The sequence below is a fragment of the Podarcis pityusensis genome (assembly GCF_964106645.2).
Source record: "Podarcis pityusensis genome assembly, chromosome: 15".
NCBI classification, from domain to species: Eukaryota; Metazoa; Chordata; class Lepidosauria; order Squamata; family Lacertidae; genus Podarcis; species Podarcis pityusensis.
Genome location: NC_138040.1, coordinates 15,873,158 through 15,889,892, shown reverse-complemented (window position 1 = coordinate 15,889,892; position 16,735 = coordinate 15,873,158). Strand labels below are relative to the sequence as shown.

At 48.5% G+C, this 16,735-nt stretch overlaps 1 protein-coding gene across 1 annotated transcript in view; it reads left to right on the top strand.

Annotated features, from left to right (window-relative positions):
- Positions 1–3,080: 3,080 nt before the first annotated feature.
- The window catches only part of MLXIPL (MLX interacting protein like), a 42,175-nt gene continuing 28,520 nt past the window's right edge, over positions 3,081–16,735 (top strand). Inside the window, 5 exon segments of the mRNA XM_080983835.1 lie at positions 3,081–3,566; positions 3,569–3,930; positions 13,130–13,236; positions 13,801–13,883; positions 15,564–15,653. Of these exon segments, the coding sequence (XP_080839961.1) occupies positions 3,465–3,566; positions 3,569–3,930; positions 13,130–13,236; positions 13,801–13,883; positions 15,564–15,653 (744 nt within the window). The 5' untranslated portion in view covers positions 3,081–3,464.

Sequence of the window (16,735 nt, the reverse complement as noted above, 5' to 3'; positions counted from 1 at the left end):
CAAGAATACTTGGCTAGTTTAGATGTATTCAAGTCTCCAGGGCCAGATGAACTGCATCCAAGAGTATTAAAAGAACTGGCAGATGTGATCTCAGAACCACTGGCAGTCATCTTTGAGAATTCCTGGAGAACAGGCGAAGTCCCGGCAGACTGGAGGAGGGCAAATGTTGTCCCTATTTTCATAAAGGGGGAAAGAGAGGACCCAAATAATTACCGCCCAGTCAGTCTGACATCAATACCAGGGAAGATTCTGGAGCAGATCATTAAGCAAACAGTCTGTGAGCACCTAGAAAGGAATGCTGTGATCACCAATAGTCAGCATGGATTTCTGAAAAATAAGTCATGTCAGACTAACCTGATCTCGTTTTTTGACAGAATTACAAGCCTGGTAGATGAAGGGAACGCAGTGGATGTAGCCTACCTTGATTTCAGCAAGGCATTTGACAAGGTGCCCCATGATATTCTTGTAAAGAAGCTGGTAAAATGCGGTCTTGACTATGCTACCACTCAGTGGATTTGTAACTGGCTGACTGACCGAACCCAAAGGGTGCTCATCAATGGTTCCTCTTCATCCTGGAGAAGAGTGACTAGTGGGGTGCCACAGGGTTCTGTCTTGGGCCCGGTCTTATTCAACATCTTTATCAACGACTTGGATGATGGACTCAAGGGCATCCTGATCAAATTTGCAGATGACACCAAACTGGGAGGGGTGGCTAACACCCCAGAGGACAGGATCACACTTCAAAACAACCTTGACAGATTAGAGAACTGGGCCAAAACAAACAAGATGAATTTTAACAGGGAGAAATGTAAAGTATTGCACTTGGGCAAAAAAAATGAGAGGCACAAATACAAGATGGGTGACACCTGGCTTGAGAGCAGTACATGTGAAAAGGATTTAGGAGTCTTGGTTGACCACAAACTTGACATGAGCCAACAGTGTGACGCGGCAGCTAAAAAAGCCAATGCAATTCTGGGCTGCATCAATAGGAGTATAGCATCTAGATCAAGGGAAGTAATAGTGCCACTGTATTCTGCTCTGGTCAGACCTCACCTGGAGTACTGTGTCCAGTTCTGGGCACCACAGTTCAAGAAGGACACTGACAAACTGGAACGTGTCCAGAGGAGGGCAACCAAAATGGTCAATGGCCTGGAAACGATGCCTTATGAGGAACGGCTAAGGGAGCTGGGCATGTTTAGCCTGGAGAAGAGGAGGTTAAGGGGTGATATGATAGCCATGTTCAAATATATAAAAGGATGTCACATAGAGGAGGGAGAAAGGTTGTTTTCTGCTGCTCCAGAGAAGCGGACACGGAGCAATGGATCCAAACTACAAGAAAGAAGATTCCACCTAAACATTAGGAAGAACTTCCTGACAGTGAGAGCTGTTCGACAGTGGAATTTGCTGCCAAGGAGTGTGGTGGAGTCTCCTTCTTTGGAGGTCTTTAAGCAGAGGCTTGACAACCATATGTCAGGAGTGCTCTGATGGTGTTTCCTGCTTGGCAGGGGGTTGGACTCGATGGCCCTTGTGGTCTCTTCCAACTCTATGATTCTATGATTCTATGGTTCTATGATCTGTGTTGCCTCCTTCCTTCCTTCTGAAAAAGGATATGCTTGTTGACACTTCCACTTGTTCCGTGATTTCCAAACCTTTCCCCCCTTGTCCTGCTCCTTTCCCAGGGAAAACCTGCTCTTTAGTGCTAAATTGGAGCAAACATTAATCTGGAGGAAACCAGAATGGCTGTTTGGTCCAACTAAGCACTAAAGAGTGGTTTTCTCGGGGGGGGGGGGAGCAGCAGGAGAAGTGGATAAGCCCTTAGTTGAAATGAACCATCTCTCCATCTCAGTACTGAGTCCAGAAGCCCAGGGTAATTGACAAAGATGCCTTGCTGGCTTTCATCCACCATCACTTCCTCTTGTTTTTGTCAATTTCACATATGCTTTCCAAGCAGCCTTCCCCATCTTTGGTGCCCCCGTGATGACCAGGGGACTGGTGGGAGTCGTGGTCCAGAATAGCTGGAGTCCACCTGGTTGGGGAAGGCTGCTGCGAATTGTTGACAATGTGCTCCAGTGTTCACACTGTAAAATGGTGGGTAAAGTGGATAGAGTGTTTTCCTCCTCCTCTCCCAACACTAGAACTAGATCCAATGACGCTGGATGTCGGAAGATTCAGCACAGATAAAATAAAATGCTTCTTCACACAGCACATAGTCAAACTGTGGAACTCCTTGCCACTGGAGGCAGGGTGGTCATCCACATGGATGGCTTTAAAAGAGCATTAGACGAATTCATGGAGGAGAGGGCTATCAATGGCTACTGGCTGTGATGCTTATGTTCTGCCTCCACATGTCAAGAGACTGCAATGTTTCTGAATGCCAGAGACCACAGGAGGGGAGAAGCATCTCGTTGGGCACTGTGAGAACAGGACGCTGGGCTAGATGGGCCCCCTTTGGCCTGATCCAGCAAGCTCTCTCAGATCCTCCAAGTGTCCCTATTTTCCAGGGACGTCCTGATTTAGAGAAGCTGTCCTGGTTTCTGATTTGATCCCAGAATGTCCCACTTTTCCTTAGGATGTCCCTATTTTCATTGGAGAAATGTCGGAGGGTATGGAGTTATCTGAACCCTGAGCTGTCTGAAGGCAATCCTGTTCGGGGAAGTGTTTTTTAAAAAAAGTTTAATGTTTTATTACGTTTTGATATATGTTAGAATCTGCCCAGAGTGGCTGGGGCAAGCCAGTACGATGTGTGGGGTATGAATAGCAAAATTATCAAAATAGGGAATGGGACATCCCTATTTTCATCTGAGAAATGTTGGAGGGTATGCTCTCCTTATGTTCTTATGGTCTCCTATGAATCTGCTTGGGTGCCTTTTTTCCTCTGTGGGTGCTCAAACACACAGGCACCATCTGTGGCCTCCCTCCCCCCCCAAAGACTGCAAGAGCCCCCTTGTTTGCTCTTTCCGTTCTTGTTTCCTGCTGGTGGGGAGCAGCTTTTCATGTCCATTGACGCTGCTTATTTTTGTCCTTTAATCGGTGTTTACTCGCTGGGAACTCTGGGAAGGGGAGTACATTAGCAGTGGGTAAACACTGGGTATAATTCCCTCTCCTGCACATACTCTCAGCCAAGGCAAACAAACCCTGTTTGAGTAGCTCATTGGCAGCAGCTGTCTCTGTGTGTGCGTGTAGAGGGGTGTCCCTGCCCCCCACATACGCAGCAACTGAAGTGAGAAAATGGCTGGGACAGTTTCCTCGACGTGCCATTTCATCCAATCGTGGCAGAAGACCAGAGGGTCACCTTTGCAATTCAGAAGCTGGCAAACTTAGCTGGAGTTTCAGGCGGCTCTTTTTGAAAGTTGCCTCTTCCCAGTTGTTCGTTTCTGAATGCACCAAGCCCATGAGGGGTTAACTCCCCCCAACTTTTTTGTGCCCACCCACCAGGAGGTGGAGCCAACCGGGCTGCTCTATAAATGCAGCCGCCACAGGAGGCGAGAGCAGGTGGCAGCAGGAGAGGGAGCGAGAGGTCGGGCTCTTTGCCAACTAAGGTGCGCCATCGTCAGCAGGTGCCCACGTGTGGGGCACCAGCTTGGACCGCAGAGGCTGCTTGCAAGGAGCCCTCTGGGCCAGCTGGCCTTTGCCCCTCCCCATGGCATCCCTCCAGCCGGGCTCTTCAGGACTCTACCTGGAACCACAGATGGGACCCAGAGACGACTCGGATTCCGATTCCGACAGCCCAGCCCCCAGCGGCACTAGGCCCGGGGCGGGCTACCCTACCTGCTCCCAGGTCATCCACAGCGGACATTTCATGGTGTCGTCTCCGCACAGCGATGTGGGGCCTCGCCGGCGCCACCATCAGGCAGAGCAGGAAGCCCTTGCCCCTCCAAGCATCGACCCCACCCTCACTCGGCTCTTTGAGTGCATGAGCCTGGCCTACAGGTGAGTCTCAGGTGGCTACTGGTGGCCAAGTCTGTTTCTTGACAGGTCTGGGGTGCAACTGGGGTGGCCGTCTACTCAATGGCTCGCCCTCAGGAATATCTGAGGCTGGAGGAAGTTCCTGGAAACCACAGGAAAGAGGGCTCTTATGTTCGAATGCTGTTTGCGGGTTTCGCAGATGTACTGTATTTTTTGCTCTATAAGACTCACTTTCCCCCTCCTAAAATGTAAGTGGAAATGTGTGTGTGTCTTATGGAGCGAATGCAGGCTGCACAGCTATCCCAGAAGCCAGAACAGCAAGAGGGATTGCTGCTTTCACTGCGCAGCGATCCCTCTTGCTGTTCTGGCTTCTGAGATTCAGAATGGTTTTTTTTCTTATTTTCCTCCTCCAAAAACTAGGTGCGTCTTGTGGTCTGTTGCGTCTTATAGAGCGAAAAATATGGTAGTTCCATAGAATTGTAGATGGGACCCAAAGAGTCACCTAGTCCAACCCCCTGCAATGCAGGAATCCTTTTGCCAGACGTGGGGCTCGAACCTGTAACCTGAGATTAATAGTCGCATGCTGTACCGACTGAGCCCCTGCTGTGTTTCTGAAAGGTAGGCCACTGTCAGAACAGAATGGTGGACAGGATTTGCCCCCTTTGGCCAGGTCCAGCAGGCTCTTCTTATGTTCTTTCAGGTTTCTCCTTCGCCCGGGAGAGGGAACTGTTCGGAAGCGATACTTTAGTTAAACTATGGAACTCCCTCCCACAAGAGGCAGTGAAGGCCACCAACTTGGATGGCTTTAAAAGAGGATTAGATGAATTTGTGGAGGAGGAGGAGGCTATCAATGACTATTGGCCATGATTGCTATGCTCTGCCTCCATGGTCAGAGGCAGCGGTGCTTCTGAATGCTGGTTGGTGGAAACCGCAGGAGGGGAGAGGGCTCTTGGGCTCAGGTCCTGCTTGCAGCCTTCTCTTGGGGGCATCTGGTTGGCCACTGTGGGAGGAGGATGCTGGACTAGATGGGCCACTGACCGGATGCCGCAAGGCGCTTCTTATATTCTTATGGGGCTTTTCACGTCCTGGGAGGGCAGGCGCAGATTAATTGCAGCGTTGGGGCCCCTGTATGCCAATAGCTCTCACTGGTAAATGTTCTCACTGTCATACATCTTGTACTGTTAGCCAAGCTTGCTTTTCTCTCTCACTCTTCCAAAATCCCCCAAATCCCAAACTAGGGGAAAGTTTAGGCTGTACAGACGACGGAGCGCTAAATGATTGTATAACATGGATGGGCTTCTTTGTAGAGTTGAAAGCTATGAGGTGAACAGTAGAATCACAGAAGTGTAGATTTGGAAGGGACCCCAAATCTATCTAATCCAACCCCCTGCAATGAAGGAACCACAGCTGAAGAATCCCTGATGGATTCTTGAAAATCTCCAGCAAGGGAGAGTCCACCTTCCAAGCGAGTCCATATCTGGTCTCGAGAGCAAACTTGTATTGGAGCCCATCACCTCTCTTCAACCCCCACCCGTGGCCTGTCTCCAGCAGGGGGCAGTAAGATTCCTCTAGGAACTCCCAAAGGACTACTTCACACGATGCACGATTAGCCTATGGAACTCTCCGCCACATGACTGCTGTTGGGGACAGAAAGCCTCTCTTCTTTGATGCTGCCTTCAAAGCCTGGCACAGAGTTAGGGGCTGAGCTCTCTGCTTTCCCGACCATATCAGGGCTAGCCACCAACGCCAGCTGAAGTGCGTGAGCCTTAGATTTTGTCCCTTTGCTGCTTTTGTCAAAACAGCTAGGGTTTTGGAAACCCTTAGGGTTTTGGTGGGACTTTGGCCTTCCAGAGAGTGCTGAGCTTCAACAGCTCAGGAAACTTGGGAGGAACAAAGGTTCCCCACACCTAGATTAGTGGGTACTTCATAAGCTATCCTCTGTCTCCAACCCTTGTGACATGACCAAGGAACATTTGACCTGTGTCTTAAAAAGGGTGCTTTTTAAACATTTTTGTTCCCTGTTATCACCTGTCAGGGTTGACCAGGAAGGCCCTTGGCTCAGTGGCATAGTGTGGGTTGCTGGCACCCAGGCCTAGGTATTGTGCTCCCTAAGGCAAATATTGTGCCCCCTAACCGGCTTCTCATTGCTCTCATTGCTGCTGCTGGGTGGAACTGAGGAGAAGGAGTGGGACATGCGTGTGGCGTCCTTGGTAGGGCACTGCCACCACCTGAGTCTTGCCACCTGCCCCTCCACGCTACGCCACTGCCTTGGTTGCTGCTGTGGTATTGTGCTGTTACTCCACAAGAACATCAGGCCAGCGGCCCATCTAGTCCAGAGTCCTGTTCTCACATAGGTCAGTCAGATGCCAAGCAGGACCTGAGTACAAAAATTCTTTTATCTGCCCTCAATATTCCAACATTTGGTTTCAATGGATGTCCATGAGTTCTATAGACTCTCCAAGTGTCCCTGTGGTTTCTTATTTGATCCTGGAATGTCCTGCTTTTCCTTAGGACATCCTTATTTTCACTGGAGAAACGTTGGTGGATATGGAGTTATGCGGCCCCCAAGCCAAGGGAATAAGTAACTATACAATCTTTAGAAGACATCTGAAGGTAGCCTTGTATGGGGAAGTTTTTTTAATGTATATTGCTTTGTTATGTTTTTATATATGTTAGAAGCCGCCCAGGATGGCTGGGGCAACCCAGTCAGATGGGTGGGATAGGAATAATAAAGTTGTTGTTGTTGTTGAATAGGACATCGCTATTTTCATCAGAGAAATGTTGTAGTGTTAGGAGAGAGGGAGAGAGAGGGAGAAGAACTACATCCACGTTCTCCAGGCCATGCAAAAATACATACCCTCCAACAGTGCTCGCTTCGGCAGCACATATACTAAAATTGGAACGATACAGAGAAGATTAGCATGGCCCCTGCGCAAGGATAATAGGGACATTCTAAGGGAAAGCGTGACATTCTGGGATCAAATCAGAAACTGGGACGTTCCTGGAAAATACAGTCATACCTCATGTTACGTTTGCTTCATGTTACATTTTTTCAGGTTGCGTCCCGTGGCGACCTGGAAGTACCAGAAACGGTTACTTCTGGGTTTCGCCGCTCGTGCATGCGCACAAGCGCTAAATCACGTTTTGCGCATGCGCACAAGTGCCAAATCGCACCACGCATCTGCGCACATATGACGCTTCAGGTTGTGCGCTTTTCATGTTGCGAACGGGCCTCCGGAACGGATCCCGTTTGCAGCCAGAGGTACCACTGTAGGGACACTTGGAGGGTCTGAAAATATGCAATTCAGAGTCCTCCTGTGCCCAGCTTGCTGAAGCAATGCCACTGGGGTGTTGTTGCTAGCGCAGACCTGCCTGCTGTCGAACGAGGAGGGTGGGAGGACAATGCCAAGTCTTCCATTGACTTTTGGACATGCTGTGCTCAAGTCCTGTTTACTCTGACCAGCAGGGCAGTCCAAGCGCAGGCAGATCCGGTCAATAGGAACACGGGAAAGGGACCCCCGTGGTGTTCAGCCGTCCACTCCGCAAACGGCCTTCTTTGGTGTCTGCTTTGACAGAAAAACTGAGCTGTGACACGCATACACACACACAGGGAAAATGCATTTGCTGTTTGTTTTTCTAAGAACTGCCATAGAGGGGAGGGACAGAAGGGAGATGACCTCTCCCATTCCATACACTAAAACTCAGATTGGTGCCGGGAGGTTCACTCAGGGAATACTTTAACTGAATGGCCTTCATTTCCAACAGAGGTTGTGGTGATGGCTAGTAGCACTCAACAATGCAGTGATGCAGAGATCCAGGGTGGGGTAGAGGTTAGAGTGTTGGACTAGGACCTGGGAGAGCAGGGTTTGAATCCCACTCAGCCCTGAAGCTCACTTTGGGCCAGTCACCTCCTCTCAGCCAAACCTGCCTCACAGGGTTGTTGCGAGGATAAAATGGGGGAGCCGTGGAGATCCTTGGCGGTATAAATTTTATAAATGGTAAATAGGCATTGCTGAAGCGGTCAGTTTTGCTTCCCCCCAGTTTCTCATTTCTCCCCCAACTCCCCCTCAAGTTATTGCAAACGGCTGCGGAAATGTGGAGATCTGAATTTAAGTCCTCGTGAAAGTGCACTGATGTTTTTGTGTGAATTTCTCCTGAGGCATGTATATGTGTACACAATTTCCCCCAAGTGAGAGAGAGGTGTATTTGCAAAGCAATCTTCTTTATTACGATGCATTTTTAATATGTTGTTTCCCCCTGATAGTTGCATGGTTTTTATGCACCCTTTGCTCTAATATGTGTGAGTCTTATACACATTGTGTGGTTGGAGAACTACACTGCAAGATTTGACCAAGCACGAATTTGGAAGGAAATTGGCTTTCCTATGTCTTGTTTTTGAAAGAGTGGATTCAGTCGTTTTTGCCTTTCAGTGTGAACTGAGTTGAGAGCCTTTCAGCCCGAGCCCAATCCTGACAGAGTTTGGGGCCTCATGAGAGGACTTTCTGCAAGGAAACCAGGTGCTCTGCTGCTGAGCTAAGATCCTAGTCCTCATGATTCCCAACTGAGGGCTGCTTAGGAACATAGGAAACTGCCTTCTACTGAGTCAGACCCAGCTGTCCAGCGAGCTCAGTGTTGCCCACACTGACTGGCAGCAGCACTTTGGGGGTTTCAGGCAGGGGACATTCCCTGCCCTTGCATAGATTCATAGAATTGCAGAGTGGAAGGGACCCCAAGGGTCATCTAGCTCAACCCCCCACAATGCAGGAATCATAGCTAAGGATATTTGCCTTTCTTGGCTCATCCTTGGAACCTCTGCATGAGAAGCTGTGAGCCATGGGGTTTGGATATCTCAGCTCTCCTGAATGGCTCTGCTTGAATGTTCCATGATGTGTGGGCCAGATCTGACTGGGGAGCTCAGTCAGCAGAGCGTTTGACTCTCAGGGTTGTGGGTTCGAGCCCTAAGTTGGGCAAAAGATTCCTACATTGCAGGGGGTTGGACTAGATGACCCTCAGGATCCCTCCCAACTCTACAGATCTGTGATTCTACGTCACTGCGGCATCCTGGGCAAACACACCCATTTTCACGACTCTTCCCTGTACAGCTGATGCTGTTGTCCCTTTTTGCCCTCACTGTGTCTGTGTCTCTGGGGCAGCCCAGATCTGCTGTGTCCCTCCCCACCAAGAATGGGGCCACCTCTGTAGCCTCCCTACCCCCCCTTCTCCCTGTCGCTTGGCACCCAGACGCTGTCCCAGACATGTGGGGGAAAGGGTGTTTTCCAAGTGCTAAGTTTCTGCTCTGTGAACCAGAAGGATTTCTGCATCCCGCTTGGCAGGGAGTGTGAAATCCCACTGGGAATTATTGGACTCTCTCCCCCCCCTCCAATGCGCTTCTCATAACTCTCTTTGGTGAATGCAAAGTAGTGAATGCACATCAGAGCCGATCTGGGCTGCATATGCACAAATACTTATCTTGAAAAGCTGCCTTGGTTGCAATCTCCTTTAAAAAATGTATTTATCATGTTTGCCTCCCAAGGAGCAATACTCCAAGGTTCTCCTCCTCTCCACATTATCCTCCCAGCAACCCAGCGAGGTAGGTTAAGCTGAGAGACACTGTATTTGGCCCACACCCAATGAGCTTCGTGACTGAGCAGGAATTCAAACCTGGGTCGTCTAAATCCTACTCTGACACTTTTAACTCAGTGGCTCTCAGACTTTTTTGGGCCGTTGTCTCCTTGGCCCCATAAACCCCTCCTCCTCAGTGCCCTCTACTCAACCCTATAAAAAGCCTGATTCAGAAGACTGGCTTGCACGGCCCGCTAAGGAAGATAAGAACACAAAAAAATTCAAAACAGGAACAATTAATTGCACATTTCTTCAAAATCCAATTAAAACGATCTCATTTAATGAATTTAACAAAATGGATGAACTTGAGCCAGCGATTGACATTTACACCTCCAGGACCCGCTGCCACCCCCTTGCCCCCTAGCACCCCTTTAGCATTCCCACTTTGGGAACCACTGCTCTAACCAATGCACAACACTGCCTCTCTGTGACAGAGCTGAGACTTCCGGCCGTCTCCCTTTCCAGGGCCAATTCCAGAGCAGCAGGCTCTGTGATCTGGGCTGTGGCCCTGCAGCCAGGGTGCTTCAGTGTGCTGTCCCCTTTAAAGGGGAGAGTCTGCACTGTGGCAACCCTTGGCTTCCCAACAGCTGGGTAGCCTTGGCCCCTGGGGCGGTTGGCCCGGCGCCCGGGAGCTGCTGCCTTCCCATTGGTTAACTTGCCTGCTTGTCACGGGCTTAACATGTTTGCCCTGGAAAAGTCCAAATTCTCAGCGGATGACAGAGTACAGACAGGCTCCTTAAACTGGGACGGCAGGCTTGGCTGGTCAGGCCCCAGCCCTTTCCAGAGTGAGAGAGCATGTGCAGAGTGCCCGGCAGGGTAATGGATGCAGCTGCACTGTGCAAATTGCTTCAGTTACCTCACTAAATCCTTAGGACAGCCATAGGAAGTGATCCAAGTTGGTGGCCGTTGCTGCTTCCTGTGGGTAATTTTGGTGGCCTTTTCCAGAACCCTTTCCAACTCTGCAATATCCTTTTTGAGGCAAGGCGACCAGAACCCTACGCAGTATTCCAAATGTGGTCATACTGTGGATTTGTATCTGAGCAAAAAACCGAAATAAAGTTACCTAAGCAGATTTAAAGTTACCTTTAAAACAGATTTAACAATATTGTATGATGGGAACTTCCCAACTGCCCAAGAAAATAAGAACGCCTTTTCTGACTTTGACCAGAACCAGTGGATTTAAGAAAGGAGATTCCGACTAAACATTAGGAAGAAATTCCTGTCAGTGAGAGCAGTTTGATAGTGGAACGGACTCCCTTGGAAGGTGGTGGGCTCTCTTTCCTTGGGGGTTTTAAAGCAGAGGTTGGATGACCACCAGTCAGGAATTCTCGAACTGTGATTCCTGCACTGAATTGCAAGGAGTTTGATTCGATGATCCAACTCTATAATTCTATTCTTCTCCTTCTTCAGCATGTCATATTAATTGCATGCATTATTGTTCAATGTAAAGTGGTTCCATCTTTCAGTGTGAGGTTACCTGGGCATCCTAGTATGTACTGCTGGAAAACAAAATGAACAATGTGTTAGACCAGCTTACAATGTAGCTGGAGATGTTCAGTTAGGCTTTAAGCCTCCAGACCTACCTTCTGTCCTGATCTTTTTCTATAGGACTTTTTTTTTTAATCCTCGCCCCTTTCCTCCGAGATGCTCAGAGTATCATGCAAGGCTCCCTTATCCACCCCCATTTCCTCCTCACAACAACTCTGTAAGGCAACTTTGGCTGAGAAAGTGGCCAAACCAGGGCCACCAAACAGTTTCATGGTTTTGCCCCCACACCGCCAGCTCTTGGCCTCTGTTTTCCCCACCCCACCTGTTGTTTACTTGCTTTCCTATCCGGGAGACAAGGAGGGGTTGCTCTGAGTGCGGGTCTCTGCACACAGATCTGTGCCTGGCCCCATTCGGCCCCTCTTCTCAGCAGCAGAGCAAACAGCATCTGGACTCTTCCTGGGAACTTGGATACGAGGAAAAGAAAAAACAAGCTGAGCTGCCATCACCCTTCAGGGTTTCAATTTCCCCTGCTACCTCCACACTGCCAGGGCTGCCAACTGCTGCCGCTCGTCAGCCTCATCATCACTGCTCCCACCTTGCTAGGCAGAGAGCCACTGAGCCAGCAGGCAGGGGCATCTGTTGAGCCTCCCCCTCACCTTTCCTTTGGCCAGGGGGAGAGGCGGATGAGCAAGCAGGTTGCACTGCTGGAGTGGAAAAGCAAGCCGGGTGGGGCTAGGTGCGTTTTGCTGTGGTCTGGGCCCCCCCTTCTGGATTGGGAGCCCCAGACAGATGCCTGAGCAAGCCAAGTCCTGGCGCCAGCTCAGTTCCTCTTTATTAAATTAGGACGCTACCATTACGTTGTTACATGCCGTCACCCCCCAGTCTCTGAGCAGTGGGAAACTCCAGACACTTTCCAAGTTTGGTTTCCTTGGAATGGTCAGTGGATATGGCGGTGTCTTTAGGATATATGGTTTTATTTACACATCTGTACAACCTGAGCATAGGATGGAGGGGCTCTCAGCATCGGAATCCAACAGATCTTGCTTCTGCATTCGTCACAGCTTTGGACTCAGCACAGAGCAAGCAGGTCTCTGTGTCTTCAGCTACCAGCCTGCTTCCAGCGCAGTTCACATGCATCTTACTGGCTATTGCTCTCCTACCCATGTCTTCTAAAGGTTGTATAGTTGCTTATCTCCTTGGCTTGGGGGTTGCATAACTCCATACCCTCCAACATTTCTCCAATGAAAATACAGTGGTACCTCGGGCTACATACGCTTCAGGTTACAGACTCCGCTAACCCAGAAATAGTACCTCGGGTTAAGAACTTTGCTTCAGGATGAGAACAGAAATCGTGCTCCGGCGGCGCGGCAGCAGCAGGAGGCCCCATTAGTTAAAGTGGTGCTTCAGGTTAAGAACAGTTTCAGGTTAAGAACAGACCTCCAGAACGAATTAAGTTCTTAACCTGAGGTACCACTGTAGGGACATCCTAAGGAAAAGCAGGACATTCCAGGATCAAATCAGAAACTGTGACAGCTTCTGTAGATCTGGGGCTGTCCCTGGAAAATAGGGACACGGAGGGTCTGCACTTAGTGATAGCTCTTGCAACCGAGCTCATTCTTTTGGGATGTTGATGGGGACACTGAAGTGGCCAGCCAAGGTCACTGTCTTACAAAGAAACTTGTCTGACTCGTTCAACAGCCTCTTCTATTGGGTTCTATCCCTCACTGGACTCGAAGAATTAGAAGGGACTCGGGGTATCATCCAAACTGACCCCTCAAACTTAGCTTAGCTCAAAGGCCCAAGGGCAGGGTGTGGAGTGAGATGCTCCCGGTTGAAGCCCCTTGGATGCCCCTTGGATGAAGCCACAGCAACTGCACTTCAAGCAAACTTTAATCAACTTTAATCAAATGCTCAAGAAGCAGCAGGCACCATCTAACCTCCCTGCAAAGAGAATAAAGTCATGTGACAGGTCATCTAGAAGCCCCCTTAAACATTTGAGGCATTTCTATAATTTAACCCTAAGTCCCCCAAATCTGACAGCATCCATTTACGTTCACCTTTTGCATGTATCTCCACCCACCCCCCTTTCATATTCTGCTGCTTGACGTTTTAGTGAGAAACTGGTGTCCCCCAAATGGAAGAATTTCAAGGGGCTGCGGCTGCTTTGCCGGGACAAGATACGCCTCAACAATGCCATTTGGAGAGCCTGGTACATCCAGTGTAAGTTCTGGGGCTGGGGAAGACTGTGGGGGACAACTGGATTTGGCCACAGGAAGTTGAGGGCCAGTTTGGGGGTTCTGGGTCTGCATTGCAACCCAAGCTAAAAGGAGCTTAACTTGCACGCAGAACTGAAAACTGGGCTTCTACGATTTCCCTTTATTTACTTCATGGGCCACTTTTTAAATAAACAAGGGCCCAAATGACAAGAAAAGAGATTCTGATTAAATATCAGGAAGTTAGACTGTGGAATGGACTCTCTCAGAATGTGGTGGACTCTCCTTAATTTGAGGTTTTTAAACAGAGGTTGGATGGCCATCTGTCAGGGATTCTTTAGCTGTGGTTCCTGCATTGTAGGGGGCTGGACTCAATGTTCCCTGGGGTCACTGCCACCTCTGCAATTCTATGGTTCTATTAAGGGATCTTGAGCTTCAACAGAAGTCTGGCTGTATTTTTGCTGGGTGGGGAAGGGTTGGAGAGTTCCTGCACGGAGGAGGAGGAGGGGGAGGGGTTGGTGGTGGAGGAGCAGGATCGGGACCCTTGCTCTGAAGTCTCTCTCTGCCACAGATGTGGAACGGCGGAAGAGTCCCGTCTGTGGATTCGTCACCCCCCTGGATGGCTCAGAGGCGGATGAGCACCGGAAGCCAGAGGTGAGTATCCCAAACACATTTCCATCTCTGTGGTGAAAACTGTGTGTTTGTGAGGGGGTGTGTGTGTGTGTGTGGTTTGATTTCCTTTCCTTTACGAATATTGGACACATGCAAATGGATAGTCCCCCAGCTAATGGGTTGCATGAAAATACAATCAATAAAATGCAACACATTCATGCTCTTTAATTTTATATTGTATTCTGATTATATTGATTTTTAAAAATTATTTGTTAAATTTGCATAAGACCTTTCATCCAAAGATCACAGGGCAGTTCGCAACATAAAAATGCAAAGCGAGAACACAAAATACATAATGGAAACAAACAAACAAACAAACAAACAAACAAACAAACAAACCAATAACCCCCCCTGCCGCAAGCACATCCAAAGGCCTGGTTTATAGAGGAATGTTTTCACCTGGTGCCTAAAGATATGTAATGAAGGTACAGTTGTACCTCAGAAGTTGAACGGAATCCATTCCAGAAGTCCGTTCGACTTCCAAAATGTTCAGAAACCAAAGCGTGGCTTCCGATTGGCTGCAGGAAGCTCCTGCTGCCAATCGGAAGCTGCGTCAGATGTTTGGGTTCCAAAGAACATTCGCAAACTGGAATACTCACTTCCGAGTTTGCGGCATTCGGGAGCCAAAACATTTGAGTCGCAAGGTGTTTGTCAACAAGGTACGACTGTACTGTAATAGCAGAGTCAAGATCCCAGTAGATGCAATCAATTTTATCTTCGAAATGCTTTGCAAACAAGTCACAGTGAGCTACCCTCGGTTCAGCCACCTCCTTGGGGCCAGACTATAAGAGGCCGTGCACTGCCTGGGGAATCTCTGCTGGACGGCACAAGGAGGCCCCAATGGAGGCAGCAAAGTATGCCTTATTTTCTGCCTTCACTGCCATTATTCTATTCCTATGGTGCACACATGATGAAAAATCAAGGGAATTAAGGTTAACTTTTTGTTGGATACACTTTGTGTTCAACACATCGGTTATTATTGTGGCATATGTAGAAGTACTGTGGTACCTCGGGTTACAGACGCTTCAGGTTACAGATGCTTCAGGTTACAGATTCCCTTAACCCAGAAATAGTACCTCGGTTTAAGAACTTTGCTTCAGGATGAGAACAGAAATCGTGTGGCGGCAGCGGGACGCCCCATTAGCTAAAGCGGTACCTTAGGTTAAGAACAGTTTCAGGTTAAGAACGGACCTCCAGAACGAATTAAGTTCTTAACCCGAGGTACCACTATATTTGTTAAACCTAAAAAATATTCTGCTGTACTCATATTTCATTGCCTCTGCGTAATGCCTTTTTTTTTTTGCTTGTTTCTTTGTTTGGTATCTTTTCTCTTGCTTATCTTCTGTCTATAAATATTACCTTCCCTCATAATTATAAAACTTCAAATATATCTGTATGGGAGTGGGGGTCCTAGGCAAAGTCTCCAGGGTTTGGATGAGGTCAGACATGCACACGGAGAATTATTTCAGGCCATGTCTCTATGTCTGATATTCCTGGACAATCTGTGCCAATCGAATGCTGTGAGGGCGCTAGAGACCCTCTTGAGGCCCAGGCAAGCCCCCAACTTGGCTCCCCTCGGTATCAGCTGTGTCTTAAGCTCTTAACCATTTCTCTCCCCTCCTTCCCTTCTCCCTCTCCTCCATTTCTCCTTTTCCTTCTTAGGCTGTCGTGCTGGAAGGGAACTATTGGAAGCGACGCATTGAGGTGGTGATGAAGGAGTATCACAAGTGGCGGATCTACTACAAGAAAAGGGTCAGGTTTCTTTTCCCCAGCCTCAACTTTATTGGGAGATTCAGGACACATAAAGAAAGTCCTTCTTCATGCAGCGTATAGTTAAACGATGGAACTCCCTCCCACAAGAGCCAGTGATGGCATGATACGGCTGTTAGTGGCTGTTGCCCTCAAAGTGTCCCTATTTTCTAGGGACAAACCCAGGCTAGATCTACAGTCCCCTTTAAAATGCTATTAGAAATGTCATTCTAAAACCTGAGTCCCATTTAGTTTCTCTTTCGTTTTGTTTCCACAAGGTCGACCAGGTTTTAGATAGCTAGTAGTATAGCTCTGCAGAGCCCTCTGCTGTCAAGTTTTAATAACGCATTATTAACATTCTAAAATGAAACGTACCGTACTTTTCCATGTATAAGACAAGCTTTTTTTTATTAAAAAAATGTTAAAAATTAGGAGTCATCTTATACACGGATAGTGGCTAGGGGGGACATGGGATTGGTTGTTGCCGCAAGCTGGAGATTGTCAGGGGCTATTGTGCGTGTTATTGGTGGCTGCGGCAAGGGCTGGTGTTGATTGGCTGACACTGCGGCAATTGGGTGGGTGATTGGCGGCTTTTGCGACACATGTGAGTGGCAGTGTAGGTCAGGCGGGTGAGCAATTTTCAGCAATCCTCCCTTAAAAAGCTCAACAACCCAGGGCAATTCTCCCCCCATTTTCTTATTTTGGGGTCCCCCCAAATAGGGGGGGTGTTATACACGGGGGCGTATTATATACGAAAAAATACGGTAATATGACCATTACATTTTGAAGCATTTTCTTAACCCTTTCTTAACGTTATAAAGCACAAGTGTAGCTCCACCTCCGGAATTACAAAAACTGCCCCCGTTTCTGATTTGATCCCGGTTTTCGTTTTTTCTCCCCTCCATTTCTTGGAGAACAATTAAAAGTCGAGTTCGCGAAAATAAAATAAAATATCTGCACCAAATGAAGGAAATGTTGGTGCTGCCATACATAGCCCATCCTACCATTTTGAAGGAAAAGGTCACCAATCCACTTTAAATTCATTAACCGCAATGCTTCGGCATTCAGCCATTTCCTCTGAGGCG